The sequence below is a fragment of the Piliocolobus tephrosceles genome, chromosome 5 (genome assembly GCF_002776525.5).
Source record: "Piliocolobus tephrosceles isolate RC106 chromosome 5, ASM277652v3, whole genome shotgun sequence".
Classification (NCBI taxonomy): domain Eukaryota; kingdom Metazoa; phylum Chordata; class Mammalia; order Primates; family Cercopithecidae; genus Piliocolobus; species Piliocolobus tephrosceles.
Genome location: NC_045438.1, coordinates 100,078,564 through 100,103,638, shown reverse-complemented (window position 1 = coordinate 100,103,638; position 25,075 = coordinate 100,078,564). Strand labels below are relative to the sequence as shown.

At 34.9% G+C, this 25,075-nt stretch overlaps 1 protein-coding gene across 50 annotated transcripts in view; it reads left to right on the top strand.

Annotated features, from left to right (window-relative positions):
* Positions 1-25,075, top strand: part of RIMS1 (regulating synaptic membrane exocytosis 1) — a 494,019-nt gene that overhangs the window by 288,409 nt on the left and 180,535 nt on the right. For 31 of the 50 annotated variants that reach the window (XM_023219219.1, XM_023219217.1, XM_023219214.1 and 28 more), the window contains exon 1: positions 15,822-16,233. The exons of 3 other annotated variants lie outside the window; for them this stretch is intronic. In XM_023219219.1, the coding sequence (XP_023074987.1) occupies positions 16,134-16,233 (100 nt within the window). In that variant the 5' untranslated portion in view covers positions 15,822-16,133. Of the gene's footprint in view, positions 1-15,821; positions 16,234-19,330; positions 19,529-19,834; positions 20,140-25,075 lie in introns of those variants that run through there. 16 more of the 50 variants (XM_023219237.2, XM_023219213.2, XM_023219235.2 and 13 more) reach the window with 4 other exon arrangements.

Sequence of the window (25,075 nt, the reverse complement as noted above, 5' to 3'; positions counted from 1 at the left end):
AAAAAAAAAAAAAAAAAAAAAAAAAAAAAACAGAACAAAATGCCACACATGTTGGTCAAGTTTAGTATAATACGTCCTGAAATATCTAACCTCCACCCATGGGGAGGTTTGTTCACCCAAACACACAAATATTCTGTGTAAAATACTATTTTAAATATTAAAGTTATTAACAGAGCTCACGATAAAGAGAAAGCTCTGGGTACCACATTTCAGAGCGTTGAAGTGCTTGGACAAAGGTGACTGGACAAAATACAAGATTATATGACCAAAACAGTATCACACACTTGCCTACATGTATGGTATCTGGACAATTCTCCAAGCCAGGAAATAAAATAACCTGATCTTAGGCATTAAAACAAAACCTGAAGTAAAAATGATAAATTTTGAAACTACAAAGAGGCAAACATTAAACTTACCTATGAGGAAGCCCGTACAGCCATGGGAATGCCCAAAGATGAGTACAAAGATTGTAATTGTGAAACATAAGAGGAACTCCAACACCATTAAAGATGCCAAGGAAAAGGGGAAAAATGTGTAACCTTTTGGAGGTTAAAAAATAAACCAGGTCATATACAAGAAAGAGTTAACTGCCTTTATAGTTCTCATCAGCAATGATGAACTACAGACTGAACATAGACTACAGTTGATGAATGCCTTCAAAATTTTGAGATTTCTCTAAAAACAAAATAGAACAACCGTATAATCCAGTAGTCCCACTACTGGTATTTATCCAAAGGAAAGGAAATCAGAATATCAAAGGGATACATGCACTCGCATGTTTATTGAAGCACTATTCACAATAGCAAAGATACTGAATCAAACTAAGTGTCCATCAGTGCCTGAATGGTTAAAGAAAATGTGTGTATACACAATGAAATACTATTCGCCCATATGAAAGAATGAAATCCTCTTATTTGCAGTAACATGGATGGAACTGGAGGATATTATGAAATAATAATCATCATCTGCAGTAACATGCATGAAACTGGAGTCTAAGTGGAATAAGTCAGGCAAAGAAAGCAAACATCACATACTCTCACTCATATGTGGGAGCTAATGGAATTGATTTCATGGAGGTAGAGAGTAGAGTGATAGTCACCAGACATGGGGAAGGGTGTGTTGAGGGGAGAGGGATGGAAGAGAGAGGTTGGTCAATGGGCACAGACATACAGTTAGATAGAAAGAATAAGATCTAACGTTTGATAGTAGATTAGTATAATATAGTTAACAGCAATGTATTTCATATTTCAAAATAGCTAGAAGAGAGTACTTAGAATGTTCCCAACATATGGAAACAATAAATACGTAAGATAATGGATATCTTAAACACCCTGACTTGGTCATTACATATGCTATACATGTAACAAAATGTTACGTATACCCCGTAATTATGTGCAAATATTATATGTCAATAAAAATAAAATACACAGAAACAATTATGAGCAAAGTAATTTTGAAACCACAATTCTGTATTCATCTAAACTATCAACTTCAAAGTTCTCAGAAAACCTACTTTTTATTCTCATTCTGAGAATGTTATTTAAGGATATATGCACCCAAGAAAACTGAATAATAATCATGTAGTCAAGACAAATAATAAACAAGAAATAGTAGAACTAACCCAGAAATTCAATGCAAGGAAGTCCCAAATGACATGTGCAAAAAGAAGTTCATTCAAATTAAAACTGGAGGTCATTTCTAGGAGGCTCCAATAAGAATACTGTATTAAGAAGAATATCATGGATTCCAAGAAATATCCAATGACTAATGAATGAGTTACATGACATCATAGACTTGGTAAAGAAAGGCCGTGCCTTCTTTCAACAATAAAATTGGGCAATTAAAAATTGATTAAAAAAGTCAACTTTAAAAAAATCCTTGTCCAAATGTGAAGCAAGATAAAATATGATGTAATTTAAGTGACTGATACAGCCAGATGGCCTATAAACTTAACTACATTTTTGTCTGAGTGCCTGACAGTGCATCTATAGAAAAGGAAATTTAACCTTTGCACATTATTGCCTTTTTCTTGGTTCTGGAGTATTTAGATGTAATGATATTGTAAAAGCTGCTTATTGGTTTTCAATTTTTAGAATAAACCCTTTTCTACATTGGATACTTAAAAATGTCTACACAATTGAATATGAATATTGTGTCTGCATCAAAATAAAGGTAAAACTGACAGATATGGGAGCTGAAGCACTCTGAAAAGGGCAGAGGTGGAGGGATAGGCAGGAATAAGAATAGTCTATGTAAAATGTTCAAGAGTTAAAAGATTCTGTTCAGATTTTAGGATGAGAAATAGAAGATTAAGTATGTTTAAATATAGAATTGTAGAAGGATAAAACTGTTGTCTTCTGAAATCAAAATGATGTAAATAAAGTGAGCATCTCGTCTTTAATCAGTTTTAACAATAGGTAATATTTTAAAATTAGAAACTAGTAGATAATATTACAAATAAAGCAGTCAACATACAGAGACAAATTATTTTAAAATTAGGATGTTTTCCACTAGAACAACTAAGAAAATACTTAAAAATAAGGTTGGGAAGTAGAATTGATACTGTGGGAAGAAGGGATATGAGGAGAAATAATTGCTATAGCTATGCATGGGAAGCCCTTATTTATTTTCATTTTTATCATATGCATGCATTAATTTGATATTGTTTCAAATAAGAAAATAAAAAGTTATTTTTAATATTCCTTTTGTTAAATTGCACGTAACCAATTTTGGTGTCTTCTAGGGCCTGCCGTAATTGGTATTTTATCAATCAGAACATCAAAAAGCAGTGGGTTCACATGGAACCGTAAAAGCTTTGACTTCTCTTTTTATACATTTCTCTTTCCGTTCTCTTCATATATTAATTTTTCATTGAGCTTCCACTATATGACAGGCACTTACCAGGTTTGGGGAATGTACTGATTGAGCATAGTCCCTGACCTCAGTGGCCCTCTCAAAAGAGTCCACCTGATTTATTTTGTGTTTGTCCCTTTTATCTACATCTACCCTAGCCCCTTTCCCACACAAGGTGAGGAACACACTTTCAGAGACCTCTACCTCCACTTCTTAACAGTCAGTGAAATGCTTTCTGTAGTTTCTTCTTTAATTATTCTAACAGAGGAAAGAAATTGCCATAGGAAAGCCTTTGGACAGTTGGACAGGTTGACATTTAGCACTAATGCGCAACAGTTTTACCTGGCCTGACTTTTTTTGGTCTTATGAAGGATAGAGATGAGAGTAGGCATAAAACAGAAGAGAGACTACTGTCTGCCATTGATAAGGGAAGGATAAACAATTCTCCCTCTTAACTACTGAAAGAGAGACATATGACTTGGGGCATTAGATGCTTCAATTTAATGCCTTAGAGAGAGAAAGTCTGAGAACTAATTTCTTCTTACTGTGGATATGGAATGGACATTAGCTGTTTTAATCGTCTGTGCAATTTAAATCTTGATAAGAGATTGAAAGAACACGTGTGTGTGTGTGTGTGTGTGTGTGGTCTGAGCTAACATACTAATTTCTAATTTCTAAGAATATGCATTAAGAAAAATTTGGAAATCATGGTGAGAGGCTGGATTTTCAGCTTCAATTTCTGCCTAATATATAAACGACCAAAAAAAAAGTCTCCTTGATTCTAAAACAGGAGTTATGACTAAACATAAGTTCTATAAAAAGGAAAGAAATTAAGTCGGTAAATCTAACATGATTATACCCAATAATATTTCTTCTAAATTAGTCCATGGCTAGAAATATTAGTCATTTAGTTGCATTTGAAAGAAATTTCTATTCTTGAATCAGGAGAAACTAAATTAACATCAGGGCTACATTTTCAAATATAATCATACAAATTTTACATGTAATATATGCTTACAACTTTAATATAGAAGTTTTAAAAAGATGTGTAACTACAGGTCATTTTAAGGGGAAACATTTATGCTTCAAAGTTCATTTAGAAAAAGATTTGATATTGAAGATTTCAGTATCACCTGTTTTATCTCAGTAAGTTGTTCTTCAGTATCCTTTTAAAATGCAGAATCATACTGCAGTGTTTTTGACGCATCTTATCCAGTGAATGAAAAAGTTGTCCTTACTTTTGGTTCAATATAACAGAATAACAGAAATCTCAGACCTGAAAGAGGGTTCAGAAGCAAACAAAAATCTCTCCTTTCACGCAGTGTTGATCAGAGAAGGCAACATGGGTGTTGAGATCTGCTGGATTTCCTGCCCTTGAAGTCCTTTATTCTTTGCAGATGGGAGAACTTGAAATTCATCCTGTTTTCGGCTTCAGCCAGACCCTCTGAGGACAAGCATTTACTCAGTCCTTCTACTTGTTCTGTCTTCAGTCTGGGCTCAACCCTAGCAATCTAACTTTTAACGGATTCCTGATTCCTGAGACGAGGTTCCAGAGTTGTGCCTTATTTTGGTTATTAGATCCATTTCCCTAGATCTTGTGGCTGAATCTGATTCTGTTGCGCAAGTCTTTAGAACTGAAGATTTGCTTGCCCTCACTAATCCCTGTCCAGGAGTTAGATAGAAGCCGGATCCCTGGATACTGACTGATGTCACCTACTGTATTGGAAATTCAGATATTACCTTCCATTTCATTCTTATTTATACCTTGTGGGGCATTTCTGATTCTTACTGCTATTCTAGGTTTATTATATATAGCCATTTTCTTTGTATGTCTTGTTTTAACTACTGAGCTGAACTTGTGCAATTGAGTCTTTTTTAAAGCACATGTTTCATCCCAAAGGGTAGATCTAATTTTAATTCCAGTAAATGCTTCTGAGGCTGCTGTATACCACAAGTGGCAATAATTGTATTAGTTTCCAAGAGTAACCATAACAAGATACTGCAGACTGGGTGTCCTAAACAACAGGAATTTATTTTCTCATAGTTCTGGAGGCTGGAAGCCTGAGATCAGGGTGTTGGCAGGGTTGGTTGCTTTGGAGGAACATGGGGAAGGATCTGTTCCAGACCTTTCTCCCTGGTTTTTCCCTGTGTCTTCACGTGATCTTCCCTCATGTTGTGTCCAAATTTCCTCTTCTTGTAAGGACACCAGTCATATTGGATTAGGAACCTCCCTAATGGCCTCATTTGGTTTAAATGCATCTTTAAAGACTCTGTCTCCAAATGTAGTTACAGTCTGAGGTAATAGGGGTTAGGACATCAACAAATGAGTTTGGAGGGGGACATAATTCAACTCAATGATAATATTCATAGGAGGAAAGAGACAAAGGCCTATAGATGTTTGTGTACATACATGATAAATACTGATTTTGGCATCTGTCTCCATTGTTGTCTATGAAAAACATATGATCATGAAGAACCTTGTTGAGTAGTTACTTTATGAAGAAGGTTTAATATCCCAGATCATGAGGACATAAGTTTTAGGCATAGCCAGAGACTAATAATCCAGGACATGTTACTTAACCCCCTCCCTAAGCCTCAAGTTCAATCGTTTTAGAACCTGGAAATAACAGTCGCATATACTGCATGAAGTAGTTGTAAAGATTAAATGAGATTATGGATGGCTTTGTGTGCCTTGTACCTGATACATATCAAGCACTCCATAAATATTATTTCTTTTCTTTTTCTTTCTTTTTTTGAGATGGAGTCTTGCTCTGTCACCAGGCCGGAGTGCAGTGGTGCGATCTCGACTCACTGCAAGCTCCGTCTTCTGGGTTCACGCCACTCTCCTGCCTCAGCCTCCCAAGTAGCTGGGACTACAGGCACCTGCCATCATGCTCAGCTAATTTTTTTGTATTTTTAGTAGAGATGGGGTTTCACCATGTTAACCAGAATGGTCTCAATCTCCTGACCTTGTGATCTGCCTGCCGTGGACTCCCAAAGGGCTGGGATTACAGGCGTGAGCCACTGCGCCCAGCCCCATAAATGTTATTTCTATGGCAGCAAATAGGATGCATAGATAATAGATTTTACAAGAGCGAGGAGGGAAGCTTGAATGCCAACCTTTAATATTAGAGCAGGGGTATATTTTGGGCAGAAATAACCAATGTATCATTCTAGTGAGGGAGACTGACATGAATAAAGAAAGACAAGCATACACACTGTTATAGGAAGAATCAGCTTATAGACCTGTAGAGAGAAAAGAGCCCAGAGGTTACAGGTTGAGGGAACAGTTTATCCTATTCTGTCAAGAACTGGGTTACCTTGGGCAACAGAAGGAGAGGGTTGGATTAGATCAGTGACCCTAAAATTTTTATGTACTTATAAAATTATCTGAGGAGCATTTAAAAATATGTGCTGGGGCAGCACCAAAAACTAATCTAATTTAGTCAGTGTGGAGCAGTGCCCCAAATTTATTTTAACGTGTAGTTGAATACGTTCAGTGCACATTGCAATAACTTGAGGGAGGAGATTTTTGAAAAACGTGCCGCTATTCAGGTCCCAAGCCCAGAGATTTTGATTTCAGTGTTCTGGGTCGGGGCCTGAGTATTATTATTGGCAAATCTCAAAACTGACCCTTCATAAATTATGAAGTGCTAGTCCTCCCATGAGAATTTTTATTTTGTATCATAAGATGAGCTTCCAACAAAAAGTTGCATATTAATTTGATGAGCCCCCAATAAAAAGTTGCATATTAATTTGAAGACACAATTGACTTGGAAAGTATCCAAAATGATTTAACTTATGTTTAGGGGGTAAAATACGGAGTTATATGTTTCCAGGTATATTTTGGAACTCTAATCCAGGAATTAACTTTCTGACTGACTAGCAGGTGTGAATTCTGCCTGGGATAGCTCTGTAGTGCTTGGGAGAGATTGAGGAACAGAAGAGTGACTTTGCATGTATTTCAAACAGAAACTGAAAGTCGTGTCTACTCTGAGATAATAAATGGGAAAGTACTGCTCAGAGTCTTGAGGATCATACAAAGGTAGTAATTGTAACTGTCCTAACACTGTCATTCCAGTCGGTGTGGGGGTGAAACTCCTATAGATTAGGTTATCGTTATATACAGAATGAAATCCAAAAACTTCAGCCAAGCCCTTCAATCTTCACAGTGTAGCCCTAACTTGTCTTCACACAATCCCCTCTAGAACTCTGTTCTTCCTGACTGATTAGCATTTATTTCCTGTATTTCACACTTACCATACACTTTTCCATCTCCATTATTTGGCAGTGTTCTGCCTTTTTAAATTGTCCTGTATCTCTAGCTGTGATTTAAAACTAAAATCAAATTTCACCTTCTCCTCAGTCGTTCTCTTGGAGTACTCAATTTTATTCTTAAGGTTTGCATGTGCTTTCCCAAGGGAAATTAATTATAAGCATAAATGGAGAAATCATCTTTCTACATTTATATACTGTTTTATAGTTACTGAAGTGATAGTTTACAGTTACATACATGGAATTATAGTTGTTGGATTAAGTTGTACGCTGTTGAATCTTTTTTTTTAATTTGTAGAAGTAATTAGAAAGTAAGAAACTAGTAAATTTTATAATTGCATAGAGAGAAAAGATGTATATCAAAGTACTACTGAGGATGATTGGGTTTGAAAAAGGGTAATTTTTCTTGTCTTCTAATTCTTGGTATATCTGTTAAGTTTATTGATTTAATGGCCATGCATTTGGGAAAAATTACTTAGGTCAATAGGTACCTTTTCATTGGATGACAGGACATTATTTACTTTGTTTCTTGTGTAATTACGGAAACTTCTAATTACAGAGAAGTAATTACTTCTGTGTTCTCAGGATTCTGTTTCTTTAATTATTTTAGTAATTTGGACATTAATTTTTGAACTGCAAACAGTAACTGTAATATTCCTACCATTAGACATTAACTTAGTGTGTATTTTAATGAAAGAAAAAAAAGTATGCACAGAAAAACTACATGAGTTATTGAGAGAATTGCTATTTGATTTAAGAAAGAAATAAAGCAACATCATTAACATCAATAATAATAGTGAAAAACGAAACAGATGAGGAAGCTCAGACTGACAACTAAGTGATCAGAAGGAAAGAAGCTGAGATTTTAATTGTCATAATCCCCAGAAAGAATAGGAGCTCTAAATTAGGTGTAGGGGCTGCCAAGACATCTCTTTCTTTGGGAAACCTTGAGTTAGGTTAGAAATTAAGGACTTTTGGGAAACTGAGTTGAATTGAGCATGAAATTGTGTATTTCACAGTTAATGGGGGAGCTAGAATAGTGATTGGAGTAGCTCAAACTCAACCAAGCCTGGTGTTTGGAATTGAAATCATGTAAGAACTTGTCTGTAACCCAAATTATGAGTCAACTTGTCAAATTTATTTAATAGCTGCAATCATTAACTCTAACTGACTTATTTATGTTTAGTTTATAAAATGTGATTGAATCACAAAGAGTATCTTGGCTTAATAAATACTTTATGATAGATATGGGCAAATATTTTTTATGATAACAAACTCTATAATATAAAAATTGGAAGTCAGCTTAGTTTCCAGCAGGTACTGGTTAAAAGGCGGTGTTTATAGGAATATTGTGTAGCCATGAAAATCTTGTTATATATTGTTATATTTAATGACATAAAATATATTTGTGATACTTGAGGGAAAGGGATTGCTAACTATATGTATACTATATGATATGTTTTTGAAAAAATGATTACATATATGCACAGAGAACTAACAGGATATATATCAAAATGAGTATACTTATATTTTTTCTGTTGTCTTTTTTTGTTGTTTTGTATTTTTAAACCCCTACCATAGACATATTCTCTTATATTTGTATTTGCTCAGGTTTTCTATTTACCATTCATTCCTTGGCTTTGTTTTTTTACCTTTCATGCATTCTTAAAGATAGATCAAGTTGTTTTCCATGTCTCTTCATTTCTTTTAGAGTTTAAGGCATTATGCATTTCATTTCTATCCTTTAATGCAAACCTTAACTTTTCAATGAAGTACTTAATTTTAGAACATTTTAGTAAAATCTAAAATTAAATCATATGTCTATGAAAGAAGACTTTAGCATGCTTTCACTTTTTGCAAAAATTTACTGTCTTTATTCTGTCCTCTGTGATATGATTTGGAATTTCAGTTCAACTTGTGTTTCAATATTCACATAAATAGATATCAGTGTTACTATAGTTAATACTTAATTGCCAACATGTTTAAATGATTTCATTGTTCTTGGTTACTTCTCATTTTCCCTTTTCTGCTTTATTTTTCTTCTTGTAAGGGCATGTCCTTTGTTAGTTTTTTCAGTGAGAGTCTGGGGGTAGTAAGATGCCATTAGTTTGTTATCATTTCTTGAATGATATTCTAGTTGGGTATATAGCATAGACTTTTTTCTTCCATAGTTTCCAGTACCTTGATCCCAAGTCACAGGATATATGGCACATTGCAAGTGGCAACCCTGGGAGAGATTGATTGGGGTTTCTTTTAGCCTAATTAATGGGAGGAGCTTTAGGCATGGACTGACTTCTCTTCTGGCAGGGCAGGACATTGCAGCTCCAGTAGCCTCTACCCACCTGCACTGCCTTTCAGTGGGCTGGGTGGCTTCAGCCACTCTCACCACTTTCCTTTTTTTTTTTTTTGAGACGGAGTCTCGCTCTGTCGCCCAGGCTGGAGTGCAGTGGCCGGATCTCAGCTCACTGCAAGCTCCGCCTCCCGGGTTTACGCCATTCTCCTGCCTCAACCTCCCAGGTAGCTGGGACTACAGGCGCCTGCCACCTTGCCCGGCTAGTTTTTTGTATCTTTTAGTACAGACAGGGTTTCACAATGTTAGCCAGGATGGTCTCGATCTCCTGACCTCGTGATCTACCCGTCTCGGCCTCCCAAAGTGCTGGGATTACAGGCTTGAGCCACCGCGCCCGGCCACCACTTTGCTTTTTAAAGATTCCAGCTCTACATTTGTCTTATTTATGTTTTGTAGTATGACTATTTTTTGGAATAAATATTGTTTTAGAGGTAGAAGACTGTATGTGTATTTATATCTTGACACAAAGTTCATAAATATTTTCAAGAAAAAATTTTGAAAATTATTTGAGAGAAGAATAAACAAGCAAGCAGTAGTCTGGTCCTGTAGGCAAGGTGTAACCCAGAGAAAGTACTGGCCTTTATGTGATTTGGTTGGAAAATCAGCTGAGGTAGAATTTAGGGAGCCTTCTGTTCTGGAAAACCACTGGTTTTGATTTGTTTTGTTTAATTCCTAGTAGATTTTCAAAATACTTCTCACATAGAGAGGACAACAGGTGGATACATATAAATAGAAAAGTAGAATGATGTGCAGAAATAATGGAGACATACGCTTCTGTGTAGCATTTAATTACTTAGCTTATACATCATGTAAATGATCTTGACTCTACTTGACTGTGTGCTTTCTTTAATAACTTGGTATTTTAAGTCTCATCATAATTTGTGTAACATTTCTACTTAGCTTGTTTAATTTGTTGATTTTTTTTTTTTTTAGTGAAGAAATAGCTGATGTCCATGACCATACCTAGGAAGCAACTAGGTATGTAGGCAATAGGATAATAAAGAAGGCACTATTGCTTCAGATAGCATTACTTGAATTGTAGTTCTGTGAAGACAAATAAATATATCCATTTATTGGCATTTGAACTGACAAATCAGATTTAAAACTGTCAACATGTCAAAGGGAAAAAGCTAACTAGGACATCACTTGAAATTACTTCCAGTTTACAGTAACATGGCTGTCGAGGCTAAAGAAATTAAAAGTAGGCAAAACAAAAAAACAAATAAACAAAATTCTCCCCAAAACCCCCAATTCCACTGAGAAAACCTATAAATGTTGCATAAAGATAACATTTTTTAAGGCATAGCTGAATTTGTGTGAAAGAGAAATCTCCAACCTCCAAGTGCCAGAAATGAAATGAGAAAATTAGATCTGTAAGTATGTGAAGTGATATTTCAGCAATATGCCTGGATAAAACAAGACTTATAATGGTGGGGGACTTGCATTTTTAAACCACGCAGGGGCATGAGAATGTTTCCCTCCTAAGAAGCAGGAAATTGCAATTTTTTAACCTCTTTTTTAACTTTGCATCTTTGGACAAGACCAGGACACTCACACTGCTTTCTCCATAATGAAAGGATGAATGTAAAACTTGACACAGCTTAGGTAAATGAGTAATCTTATTTCTGTCTGAACCTTGGGTGAAAACAAAAACACACAATAAGTCTGTTGTAATAAATTGAAATCTCATTCTGCTCATCTGTTCATTAAGTGGGTTTTATAGACTGAATTTATATTGCCTACATTGTAATATAATCCCACACCAAGAAAATAACATTAAATTTGGTCCTTGGTCAGTGATACCTCATTCTATAATACCTTTCCCATCTAGTTTTAAGCTCAAAACTTTTCCATTCCTGTAGGATCAATTATTAAAGTTACAAAGAACAGGCAGATGCTCAGAAATGGTGCTCAGAGAACTAAAATGTTGGCTTTGTAAATTGGAATCCTTTTTCTTCTGACATGTTTTTCGTCTTTTACAGAGAAATACAGTAATGACTAAAACATTTGTGCCCATCTTAAGACTGAAATTGTCAGCTTGTGATTATCTTTTAAATATCTCATCACCATGAAAAGCACTCAAAAGATCTCCTGTAGGTAATGTGTAAGATCAGTCAGAAGGTAAAAATTGGAGGAGAGACATTCCATGGTAGTAGGTGAATCAGGTTTATTAATTAGGCACACTACAAACTTACCTTTTATATCTTTCTTGATCTTCCTGTCCTACCCAAACATCGTGTCTCCAAATCTCCTAAAAATATTATCTCTGAAAAATTCCCTTCTCAACCCTGGGTCACATCCTGGCACTGTCTGACATTTTGACATGTTTGCTATTCTGATCCCTTTTATTCCATATGCAGTAATTGCCTCAGTTTCTCCATATGGTTAGGTCAGGGTCTGGAAGCTGTAGGGCTCCTTAGCTTAGAAAACATCACAAATCAAAGCAAATAATACAGACCAGTTGTCATTGAAGATCTCTTTTAAACATGCTTGTCCTGTAACACACTGTAAAACAAAGAATAGCATTCACTGGGTGCTCATATTCATTTATATTATAAGTAGCATCATTACTACACTTTGAAAACAATAATTTCCATACCTGTAACTTAATTTGAATTTGAATTTCAGAGCAATTTGGGATCCAGAGCCCCCTTGATAGTGTCAAATACTTGGAGTCTTTTTTAACCTTTTACATTTTTCCACTTAGGCATTTTATAACCAGAGTTGCTTCTAATGTCCAAACCACCCTTGTGGATAGCCTGTAAATAGTGATATAAGAGGAATTGAAGACTTATAACTCAGGAAATTGTAATTATGAAAGAGGTTCTCAATCCTGGAAGAAATTGAACTGAATATATTAATTTCCCAAATCCTAATATTTTAAGAATTCTTATGTCTTCAAAACTAATTTTGCCTTCTATCTTGTTATTGTTACTCCACAAATTGTATCTTGAATATTGATTTATTTTGTGTTTAGCTATATGCAATTGGAATTTACTGGGCTATGTCAGTTGGACTTTGTCTTGAAATATTTTAAGTTTCAGCAAAAGAAATAAACATATACCGGGCGCAGTGGCTCATGCCTGTAATCCCAGCACTTTGGGAGGCCAAGGTGGGTGGATCACGAGGTCAGGAGATCAAGACCATCCTGGCTAACACGATGAAACCCCGTCTCTACTAAAAATACGAAAAATTAGCCGAGTGTGGTGGCGGGTGCCTGTAGTCCCAGCTACTCGGGATGCTGAAGCAGGAGAATGGCATGAACCCGGGAGGCAGAGCTTTCAGTGAGCGGAGATCCCGCCACTACGCTGCAGTCTGGGCAACACAGCAAGACTCTGTCTAAAAAGAAAGAAAGAAAAAGAGAGAGAGGGAGAGAAATGAAGAAAGGAAGAAAGAAAGGAAAAGAAAGGGAAAGAAAGGAAAAGAAAGGAAAAAAGAAAGAGACGGAGGGAGGGAGGGAAAGAAAGAAAGAAATCTAAAAACATTTGCCTCCATTTGATTATGTAGAGTTTAATAAATGAAACTTTGGTACAGAAGCTGTCCATCAGGGTCAGGAAAGGGATAGCTGAGCTGATAATTTGTGGTAGCAGAATCACAGATATCACAGTGATAGAACAAGACATGAGTCCCTTTTATTACAGAAACTACCCAAAGGAACAACATGGTCCTGAACATCAACTCTTAATCTATAAAATGGGATCCAATACTTCTCTCCTCATTCTTGTTCCTTAGGATAGCTTAACAAAAATCAGAATGCTCAGTATTAATAATGCAAGCATTTTTCCAACTATTTCTGCAAAATAACGGGCTTACTAAATGTTGCCAAAAATATTGTTTATGCTCAAATAAGTTTAGCCAGTGCTAACTTTAGCTGAAAGTGTCCTCAATGCAGGACTTCTGACCACTTTTTCTGGTAATGTGCCTTGTTACTTTTCTAGAAAAGACTAGAATATACAGTGTGTCCTGAATACATGTGATTGGGGCCCTTTTATTTTAAACCATCTGCTAACATCTCTGTAAACCAGTGTTGTGAGATTATGGCATGGCAGAGCTATACTAGATTCTCACGGAGGACGTTAGCCAATAGCATAATGTATGTTTTACTTAGTGCAGATTTATTTGCTTCAATCGCAAACTGCCAAGAACACAGCCTTGAACCAGATGTTAGGTGAGAGCCCCCAGATTTAAGGGAGTGGTAAACTAAAGTGATATTAACTTTGATTATTATTGCTTTTGTTGAATTCAAATTCTGGTGTTGCCACTGACTTAGTATGTCATTTATCATACCTAAGCCTCGGTTTCCTCATCTGTAACATGGGAATAATAATAGCATTCAAACGTTTAAGGCACAGACCTCTTCTATATATTTTTTCTTTTTACTCCAGTGCTTAGTATAGTTGATATTCCGAATTTTTGTTAGATGAAAGAAGTTTTGAATGCATGCGTGCAGGGATCAGTGAAAATTGGAAGAAATAACAGAATGAAAGATTATGTAAGACTGACTCTCCCTTGAAGACCTAAAGGGAAATACTAAATAGTAAGAAGATTAACGTGCATTGGGTTTAGTCAGTGAAAACCTCTCAGAGGAGGTATCGTGAACCTGAACATAATTTTATGCCATAACCTTTCAAAAATATTACATTCTACTGCTGGTTATAAAGATTAAGAATCTTGGTATTAGTAAAAGGATCTAGAGTTTCCACATGTACAGATTAAAAGACAATATATTTACCCTCTTCTGTCCAGAGTTTGTCCTGCTATTGATTCTTAAGTGCCAGTACATTAATACAATATAGCAGGGCTCACATAGCAGATTTAGACAGTCAACTCAGTAGTAATGTGTTAGTTCTACCTGGGCAGTCTTCATTCTGTAGTCCATAAAGAATGAGATGCTAGATTTACATCCTATCAACAGTAAATTATGTAGACATCCTCATTATTTAAAATGATTGGTATATTTGTTTATATGGAAGTGTACATTTTTTACAAGGTATAATTGTGAGCAACAGATGATATTACATAAGTGAGTCAGCTATAGGTGAGTAGAGATGTTTTTCAGCTTTTGAAAGTACTTTGGAAGAGTTTGGAAATAATATATACATTTTTTGTATAGTACTTCAGTACTGTCCCTAATACACTGGTGGTGTACAGAACTTAGAAAATCAATACATTATTGATTATTACTTCAAAGGATACTTGTAGGAGATTTGTGATTTGAAAATCAGATTTATTTTGCATATGGAATTAGTACGACTATGGAGGAATAAAAAGGAATTTCTAAGATATTATATGTGATTAATATTTCAACATTAAAAATGTTGGCATTTGATTGAAATAGGTTTTTATCTGTACTTTCTGGCTGTATATTACTACCAAAGTTTAATTTGAAAATGAAAGTTTGGTGAAGTAGGAGCCTTAGGTTAGTGACTTAGGAATTTCATTTCCAGGATAAACCAGTCTTGGTAATACTCCATGTCTGTTTCTCTACATGGTTGATTCTCTTGTTAATGCTATCCATCTTTGTTACCTCTCAGATTCATTTTGAAGCACGTGAATATTATTTAGGAAGTATGAAATATATGTAAATGCAAGGTGATTGTGTTATTTTTGCTATTTACAACATTTTCTGTATTGAAATCCAAAACATTAATAATTACCTGCAGGAATATATGCTTAAATTAAAGTTACATGTGAAATTTTTAGTTTGTTTGTTTTAGTGAAAAGACTACAGTTAAGGTAGATAAATATATATTTTTTTCCATAAAGTAGGAATATGCATCTCATTTATCAGAAGGCACAGCTCTTCATATTTCAGAAATGTGTATTAATTTTGTACCATGTCACATATAATAGGAATCTATATATAATATATTCACATATATATGTATTTGAATCTGGTAGAAAAATAAATAGGAAAAGAGGACCTACCTTAAAAAGTTTATGTAATAAGAGGTATTATATAAAGAATATATAATAGTTAAAAATACAGCCTAAGTTCAAATATTTCAAGAAGAAACAAAAAAAGTGGTTTTCTTCATAAATCAAAGATATAATAATAAGTGCTCCCATTTAATTAATTTTAATAGTACTGAACAAAAGCAGAAGAGTTATGTTAAGAAATCATTCTATGGGCCAATGGCCATTTCATCGTCATAAAAATCCTTTATTTAGCCTTCTCCACAAATAAGCTCACAGCAGGACAAAGGACACTAGTTAGAGTAATTTGGGCGATAAGTAAACAGAAGGAATGGCTAGGAGCATAGTGTCATCTGGCAGAGAGCTTATTTCCTGAATCCTGTGGATCTGGTTAAAACCCAACAGAGATGCCAATATGCTTCTCCTCAGTAAATGCTACCAGTCCCCACACCACCAGACCCACCGAAGCTTGTCTACAGTATTTTATCCAAGCAATCCTTTGGGTAACTGCACAGTGCCTGCAGTGACCTGAGTCAGTCATGCAAGGAGACTTTCTTGTACTCACACCAATGTTTTATTTCAGTTTCCATTTTCTGCTGGTCCTGTTGTTCAATGATATAAGCAGAGTGATGAAGGAGGCACTTCACACTCTTCTTAGATAAGATCTTGAGCAGCAGAGAGTGGTTTAAACAGCAAGGCTTAAATCTCTCAAGCTGGATTTATTTGCAAGGTTGCTGTCATGTGCGCACCTGGAATTCATGTCTCTTCAGAAGGGTGGGAAGAAGTAAGGTCTGTTGATTCCGAAGAGAGAACAATTGAAGCTCGACGAGGAGTTGCTGGTAAGAAATAGATAATGGTAATCCCACTTTATTTTTGTCCCAGTTGTACCCAGATCTCTATTTAACACTCCTTCTGTATCTATTTTCCAGTCAAAATATTTCTATTCTCTGTGTGTCAGGTGTACAGTGTTCTTAATTGAATAAAGTTTCCAGTTACTAACTTTATCTTTAATCTGTTTCTCTGAAATGAGATTGTAGGGTTTATAATATAACCCTAAAGATTTTAAGATGATTAATTATATTTATGATTTATTCCTGTGTAATAGCCACATCAAGAAAGATTTGAAGATGAGAAGATCAATGTCCTGTGAAAATAATAAAAAAAATTAGCAGGTTACTTAATTGTGCTTGGGTTTTCTTTTCTGTCAATGTGTTCCATGCTTTACTATCTCATACAAAGAAAGAGAGATACATGACAGATTGCAGTCATCATTAGTGGAATGTCAATTCAAAAATAGAAGTTTGTGTCACTTTTTAAAAATAATGGTTCCTGGGTTCTTGTGAAAGAACCAAAACCTTTTCACAAATGCAGGCCTTGACCTAAACTACAATAGCACAAGGTCAAATGGAATATATGAAGCAAGCTCAAAATTGCAATTGATATTAGGTTTTATGTGTTCTCTCCCAAGGGAAATCAGTTTTCTGGTCTTTGAGATAGCTGTGGAATCACAACTAAGTATGAGGCTGTGAAATATATAACCCAGAAAAAGGATATATATGGCTCAAGATGGAAGAGTTGTAGAAATATTTTAAATGAGTAAATATTGTTAACATAAATTTTGGAATTTAAAAAATGAAAATAGAAAGATTTTTTCCTACTTTTACCTAGACAGTGGCTCCAGTGAATAACACTTGTTACTATGCATGAAAGCTCATAGTATGTGGTACCCAGAAATGAGAGAGGATATTTTAGAGTGAGGTCAACATTAATCTCTTCTAATATTGATTCTCTGCTTTGATTCTGTAATTTTGAAAGCCATGAATACCATTTTGATTGATAAACCCTGTTTGGGTTTATTAAGTATTTTCTGTTAGAAATGCAATTTGTTATCAAACCCTCTTTGGTCTATTAAGTATTTTCTGTTAGAAATGCAATTTGTTACTATTTGATAAATTTTCTTGTATCGAGGCACTTTAGGGAACTCAAGGTAATTATACTAAATTAATAAAAATTCATGAGATGGAATGAGGGACAAATATTAGATTAATGACATTTAAAATGATTTTATAATTTGAAATAAGCCCATACAGGATAATAAACAAAAGAAATAGGAATAGAGAAATAAATATTTTTTTAAATCTCACAACTCAAGCACAACAATAGACACATGCAGTGTATTGAAATGTTTTATTTCAGTTGACAAGCCTACATCGGCTTATATGATTCATGCATTTTTTTAGGGGGGGAGATGGAATCTTTCTGTCACCCAAGCTGGTGTGCAATGGCACTATCTTGGCTCACTGCAACCTCTGCTTCCTGGGTTTAAGCGATTCTCCTGCCTCATCCTCCCGAGTAACTGGGATTACAGGCACCTGCCACCACACTCAGCTAATTTTTTGCATTTTTAGTAGAGGTGGGGTTTCATCATATTGGCCAGGCTGGTTTCAAACTCCTGACTTCAGGTGATCCACCTGCCTCAGCCTCCCAAAGTGCCGATATTATAGGCGTGAGCCACTGTGCCCAGCCTGATTCATGCATTCTTAAATTCTAGTCAAAGTAAAGTATATGGTAGTGATTTCAACCAGACAAAAATGAGTATATTGGTTGTTGAAAGTTTTGACTTGTTTTCTATTGATTCTCTTCTGTATACTTGCTGGGCCAGCAGGTCTACCTCTAGACCATGCCATCTGTATGTCTTCTTAATGACCATATCATAATGGAAGCAACTCAAGTTCAGCAGGTATAAGACTTCAGCCCCATTAGCTGCTCCGGAAAATCCTCACCACCTCCAAACATGGGAAATAGAAGTTTATCATTATAGGGCCCCGCTGCACCACCAGCAAGTCACGAGTACTTGCACAAAAACTGACATAACTTTGAAGTAATTCAACAAAATAATTGCAGGAACTCCTAACTACCGTGGTGTAGGGAAAAGCTCATACGTGGCTTTCAAAACAGACAAAGCCAACTTCAAATTCCAGCTCTGCTGCTTATAAATCATGTGACTTTGGGCAAGTTAATTAGCTTTTCTAAATCCCATCTCTAATATGGGATAAGTATTGCTGATTTTTCCATATGCCTATGAGAAATAAATTAACTAAATAAAATTAATAGACAGTATAATATTTGGCACTTAATAAGCATTCAATTAATGTTTATTTCCCTTTTGCTTTTCCCAACAATAACTTGGTCAGGTTTTGACTACAGCCAGCTTTAAGCATAGGTGGAAGTTTGAGAAAAGAAAAAAAAAAGAAAAAACGTATTCTGAATGAGACCGTAAATATGTTCTTTTAAGAGAGAAAAAATGTTCAAATTAGTGATTTCATTTAAGGCTGATATTTTGCATTTGTTTTGGTAATGAGATGATCCATGGTTCAATTTTAATTTTTTTCTCATGAGATAATTATTTTTGACAAGTACATGTAATTTAAGTAAACACAGTGCCATTTGTTTTAAATAAATGAAAGATGTTCCTCATTTTGTCTCTGTTATCATTTGACCATTTCATTTTCTAAAACAAACTAGAAGCAGTCCACCTTGATTTTTCAGCAAATAATCCCTAGATGATTAGAGAAGTATGTCATTATTCATTGCTGTTTCTGTAATCTGAATGTTATACTACATTAAAAATGTAATTGAGATAGTAACAATTTCAAATCAATTAATTTTGTTGTTACTCTTGCTGTTGTTCTGTAACACAAAATATGGGTGAAGTAAAATGTAGGTGACCCAATGAGAGGATAATTATTCTGTGTCTCAGAAAAAAATCTATTGTATTGTGAATTATGCATCTACAGTCATCAAAAATATGCATCTTTAAAAATATCAGAAATACGAGCCACCTTCTCCTGTCCCCAACTCCCTGGCAAAACCTATTTGAGGTTGTCCTTTTGCCCTCTGGAGATGAGCCACCATTAGCACTAGGCTGGCCATACCAGATCAGCCTGAAGAAGCGCTTTTGCCTGTGTTCCCAACAATCAATTGTATACTCTTGGTTTATGCTTTCTGGTGCCAGTTGTTGTCATTGAGCTGAGTAAGATTCCTCAGTTAGGGAAACTGCAGAGGAAATGATCTGTTACACAGAGCTTGGCAGGACCATTGCCAGTGATTGATAATGGAACCAAATCATTTCAGGTGAGTTTTCTGTGGTCTGACGGTCAGACATTTGCTCAACCTTGTCATCTTAACCCATAGATATTGCAGTGAGTGTCAGTGGGTACAAGGTGAGCTCCTGAACATTTGCCTGAGTCTTTTCTTCTGTGTTAGCTTTAAGGACCACAGCGTTTCATCTCTCTGGCTGCAGGGAGGTAGCAGCTTCTGTGCATTGTTTTAGGAAATGGTTAATTGCGGAGCTAAAAGAGCTTTAGTGTATGCTACTCTGGGAGCCACTTTAGTACAGCACGGAGCAGTATAGATTAATGCTGTAATCAATGAGAATCTGTACACTGCAGAGATCTGTTTTGATGACAGCAGCACTTATGGCCTTGTTTAGTGTCACTGTTGTATAATGTTGGACACTGCAGGCTTTTTTGACTTTGATTTAGAATGCAAGGACCACAGGGAATTTTATTTAAAATTTTTTATTTTGGTGGATTTTTTAAATTATGTTGTGCATTTGCTGCCATTGCTAGCTGAAATTTAATGATTTGATGCCAGTGGCATTTAGTTAACCACTCCGATGCTACTGTTATGTTTGCTGGGTTTCTGCAGTTTCTACTACTTCATACGTTGCACTCAGAGCACAGGTAAACTAAATTATATTAATCTATGGATAAATGTAAAGGTAATTGAATTTATTGTTTAATTATCCAAAAGAGTAAGATATTAAAATGTTTCATTTAGAGTCTATCAGTAAAGAATAAGGATGTTTTGCTTTATATAAATATGTTATTTTAGGATGCTATAATGATTACTTGTATTACATGAAGTTATTTTTATGTTTTAAATGTTTATCTGAAGTACACATTAAATTATATACATTTTAGTATTACATTTATATAATATACAATTAATTCAGAAGGTATACATTTTTCTTCTCTGATGGATCAAAGATTTGCTTTCCCTATTTAGTGACTTTCACTAAAATTAGAAAACGTCAGAGCTTAATATTCTTGAAAATACAAAGATTTAAGTATATATAGATTGTTCTTTTCAAGTGTTTAGAAAAAAGTCTGACCAGGTTTGGTTTCTCCTAATTGACAGTCCTGATTATAGAACACATTCATGGAAATGTCTGTGTTTAGTCTGTGGACTAAAGGGAAAACTGTTCAGATGAGGGGAAGAGAGAGCCCAAGACACAAAGAAGGAGAGAGAAGTGTAGTCTTTTTCATCAGAGATTTAGGTGTGTGACCTTGGGTTAAAAGAGTAACTAGTGACTAACCCCTTCTGACCCTTGTTTCCCTTCTGCCAGTTTGGAAAATGACTCTCCTGTTATTCTCTGTAGGAATGGCAAAACATTCTTTTGGGTGTTCAAGATCATCTATTGATGATTTTCATGTAGAAAAAAGACACAATTATTAAATGTTTAAAGGTATGCAGTTTTCCTAATACAGGGGGTAAATACAGCTTTTTTTTTTTTCCTGTTTTATTTGTATTGTTTTAGCTGCCAAGGCTTTTTTAAAAAAATTTATTTATTTATTTATTTATTTATTTATTTATTTATTTATTGAGATATGCCTCTTTTAAATTAAGGTGGTGAATTTATTGGCTTCATTGTAACTATTTTGCCAAATAGGCATTGAGTAAGTTTGAGGTGTCCCGAGGGCACCTGCTGTTAAGACTACACTCCTTGGGAGAGGAAATAGGCATCACAGTTGTGCTGCAGCCTGATAAGGACCTGGATTCTGAGAGGCACTGGAGCTCTCTGAAGGTTGGCCAGGGACAAGGGCTCTCCTCACTGCTCCCTTGCTCCTTCTCAGGTTCAGTGTGTATTGCTGAGGGCAGCTGAAGAGAGCTCCTGCCTTCTTTTCTCAGCAAATGTTTTTCAAGAGGTCCATTTTCTGCTGAAGGCAAGCTCAAAATCCAAAGGGTCAGAGGCAACTGGAAAAGCAGTAACCACCTTCCACTTGCAAAAATATGAATCGGATTGCTGCCTACCAAATACTAGTTGAAGTTTGTGAGTCTAGACTAATTACATACATTCTTTAGTGAGAATGGAAGGATTTTATTGTAAATTGAACAGTGTGCTTGCAGAGTAGCTAATCATTGCCAGTTTATAATGATCATGAATCTTGTGTTCATATTTGTACTTGCTGGTTCTTCTTCATAATAGACACCCACCGTTATGAGAGGAAGGCTAAGGCAATGATGGTTCATGCTCCCACACATATGTACATGAGAGACAAAAGAAAAAGAAAAAACAATGCGATTGATGTATGTGTCTACTTCTGAGGAACCAGTCTGAATTATGGTCTCTACACATATATTTATGAGGGCAATAACTTTATTAGAAAAGTGATTATCCATTCCATAGAAGTTTATCTGCTCAAGTCTCTTCCAACTTTCTGATTTTACTGGGTGCTGCTATTTATTTATTAGTGCATAGTTAGGAAGATCTTCAAGGAGAATAAGATATTTTCATTTTGAAGTATTACCTGCGAATGTTCCTGGCAAGAGTTCTGTTAGAGAAATGAAGAAGACATTTGGAAAACAAAAACAAAAATTAATCTCAATGAACAGCAAATATATATTGTCCTCTGTCCTTCTCCAGGTCATATGTAAACACTTTTAATAAGTAAAACAAATGCTTGCCATTCTCAGTTTTCTAAGGCTAGGGAGATTGGGAAGAAGCATGTCAATTTATAAAAGAAGATAAATTAATGAAAGAATTCGTGATTATTTTATACTATGACAATAGTCAAGAAAACTTTTAAATACTTATCATCAGGCCTGTAAGTTGTAGGCTAATGAAATGGTTTTAGATTTTATATAACCTGCTTCAAGTAGGCCAGTCTTTTGTCTTTAAGAAGGGAATCGTCAGAATCATATTATGAGTTGGTCAATTACTTGCAGAAATGTAACCAAAAATCTTGATTGCATAGTTAATTTAAATAAGTTTTAGAGAAGGTTTTATGTGACTTCTATGAATCTTGAATGTCTGGGAAATAAATTCTTATCATGATGAACTGTAAACATTGAACAAATTTCAAAACGGACTTCAGAAAGGGGAGCGTATCGATATAATGGCTGGTGAGTTTTAACAAACATATTTCAGTACTATAACATCTGTCATATATTTTAGGCTTATAAATAGCTTTGAGGGTTTTTGTTGTTGTTGTTACAAGAGGATCTTAGCCCTGCAATGTTTGTTGTTTTTCTCTCTAGAGAATGCTTAGCCCTTGAAACTTGTTCTTCTGAGTAGGTTCGAATTGCAACAACATTTTTATCCACTTAATTTTTTTTTTTACTTTTATTTCAGGATTATGTTCTGTAATCACTTATTTAGATTGTATAAAGTTTGTTATATTTTCTATATTTTCCTATTTGGCACATATCTTTGAAATTAAGGTATTCATCAGAGAAGAAATGTTAGTATATTTGTGTGTAATATTTCTCTTGCCTATTCTATATTAAAGGCTTTTAAAAAATATAGTTCATTAGAGTCTTGATAGGTCATGAAAGTGCTTTTTGAGGTGAATTCCCTTGCTCTCTATATGTACTCACAAAGCTCATTTTCTCTGAGTATGGTTTTTGATTTCCTAAGTGCCTGGCTTAAATAGTGATCTTAATGAAAGCATACTGCTGAGGCTAGGCACCTGCAAGAGAGGATAATTCTGGGAGCTAAAGGTAAAGCAGCAAGTCCATATCATACTACCCTACTCAGAGTCACTCATTCCTTTAGTCCCTTTAACCATTTGTTCTTAATTTGGAGAGAGATCAGAGGCCTTTGAGAAATAAAGAAAGCAATGGACTCTTGGGGGAAAAATACTTTTGCACACAAAATTTTACTTAGAATTTAAAAGAGTGTGTGGATCCCCTAAATATAATTATGGACCATTTAAAAGGACTTGCATAACTCAGGTTTAGAATCCTTTCCTTAAAAGTCACAACAAAAAAAGTACTTGACATTCAGTGGTAGAAAAAGTCCTGCCTACACAAAGGTACACCACTTCTCCCTATGGTTAGTGAATAAGCCCAAGACCAGCTTCAAATTGCTCTTGCTAAAGAAAAAAAGAAAGAAACCTTAGTTACTATTTGCTGTTTTCATGGGCTCTGCCATTTTATATCATAAACAAATGCACCCAAAGCTTAAATCTCCAAAAGATAAATATGTGATGATTAGACCCATCATTGACATTAGCAAAGACATCAGGAATGACTGCAAGTTCATTGAGCGTATTTCCGTTTAGAATGGCTTGACACAGACTAGGTTTTTTATGACAATAGGCTTTTTTGACAAATATGTTGTGATTTCCTGATTTCAGAGGCTAGTTTTATTTTAGGCAGACATTTAGTTATAGAGTTCTCTATGTAAGGTTTGTTATTATGAGATTTTACTGTAATCAGAGCTATTCAATCAAGGCATAAAAGTGATGGAAAAATTAAGCACAGAATAAGGGGCTCTAAAACATCTATTTAATCTGAAAGACCCTTTGAGTATTGGTAAGAAACATGTGGTTTGTAATGAGAATAATCTTTCTGAAGTTTTTGCTTGAAGCTGTACCCCTTTGAGTTTGCTATATAGAGTCTTTAAATGTAATATCTTTATTCTCCACAGATTTCCTGGGTGGTTTAACAAAACTAAATTGCAATGGATACAGTTTGCATACTTGTGAACTAAGTGCACATCCATATGTGTGATCTAAAATGTGATACAGTGATAATTATGTCAGAGATTATGGTAGGCCCAAAGATCTGGGGTGTGTGTGTGTGTGTGTGTGTGTGTGTTTCTCATTGAAACTATTAGTACATCACTTTGAAAAACACATAGAACCATAGAGCTTCTTGGTAATAATTTAAATTATAAAGGCCAATCAGATGTTTTTCAGTGTTTTTAGTCCCTTTCAACTGTAAATAATGCAAAATGGCTAGCCTAGGGTAGTAATGAGTTTCTCATTTGAAAACTAAGCCATTAGAATACAGTTGCAACAATTATCACAAATTCTTTACAAATATATTTCAAATGTGAATAATAAATATTTTATTTATAAGGTAAACACTACTTATGGTCTTGCCAGTTAAAAAGAAACTGAGGTTGAGTTTAGGAGGTGCTATTGACTGGCTCTTTTATTTTAAAATGGAGACCAGCCTTTAATTTTATTTATAGTATACCTGTATATAACATAATGTCTTGTTTTATAAAGGATAAAGCTATGATATTTTTTCTTCATATTGGGATTATTATAATTACTATAATTTGGTATTTCTCATGGATTCTCTATTTCTCCAGCTCAATCCTACTGTGATCAGTAAGATTTTAGCTAGCATTTATGTTGGTTTGTATAGAAATTAGGTGAAATAGAATGATGCTATATTGTTAAGATTGGTGACATTATTAGGTCAATCTTAAATGTGCACATTTTTATTGAGAGAACTGGGTTGAAGATATTTACTGTCTTTGTGAGTGATGTCACCTTATATCTCAATTGGGAACGTTTTGTTATGGATTTATAAAAAATTATAAAGTATGAAAAATTGGCTTTTTAACATTACTAAAATAATATTCCATTTAATTTTTTATAA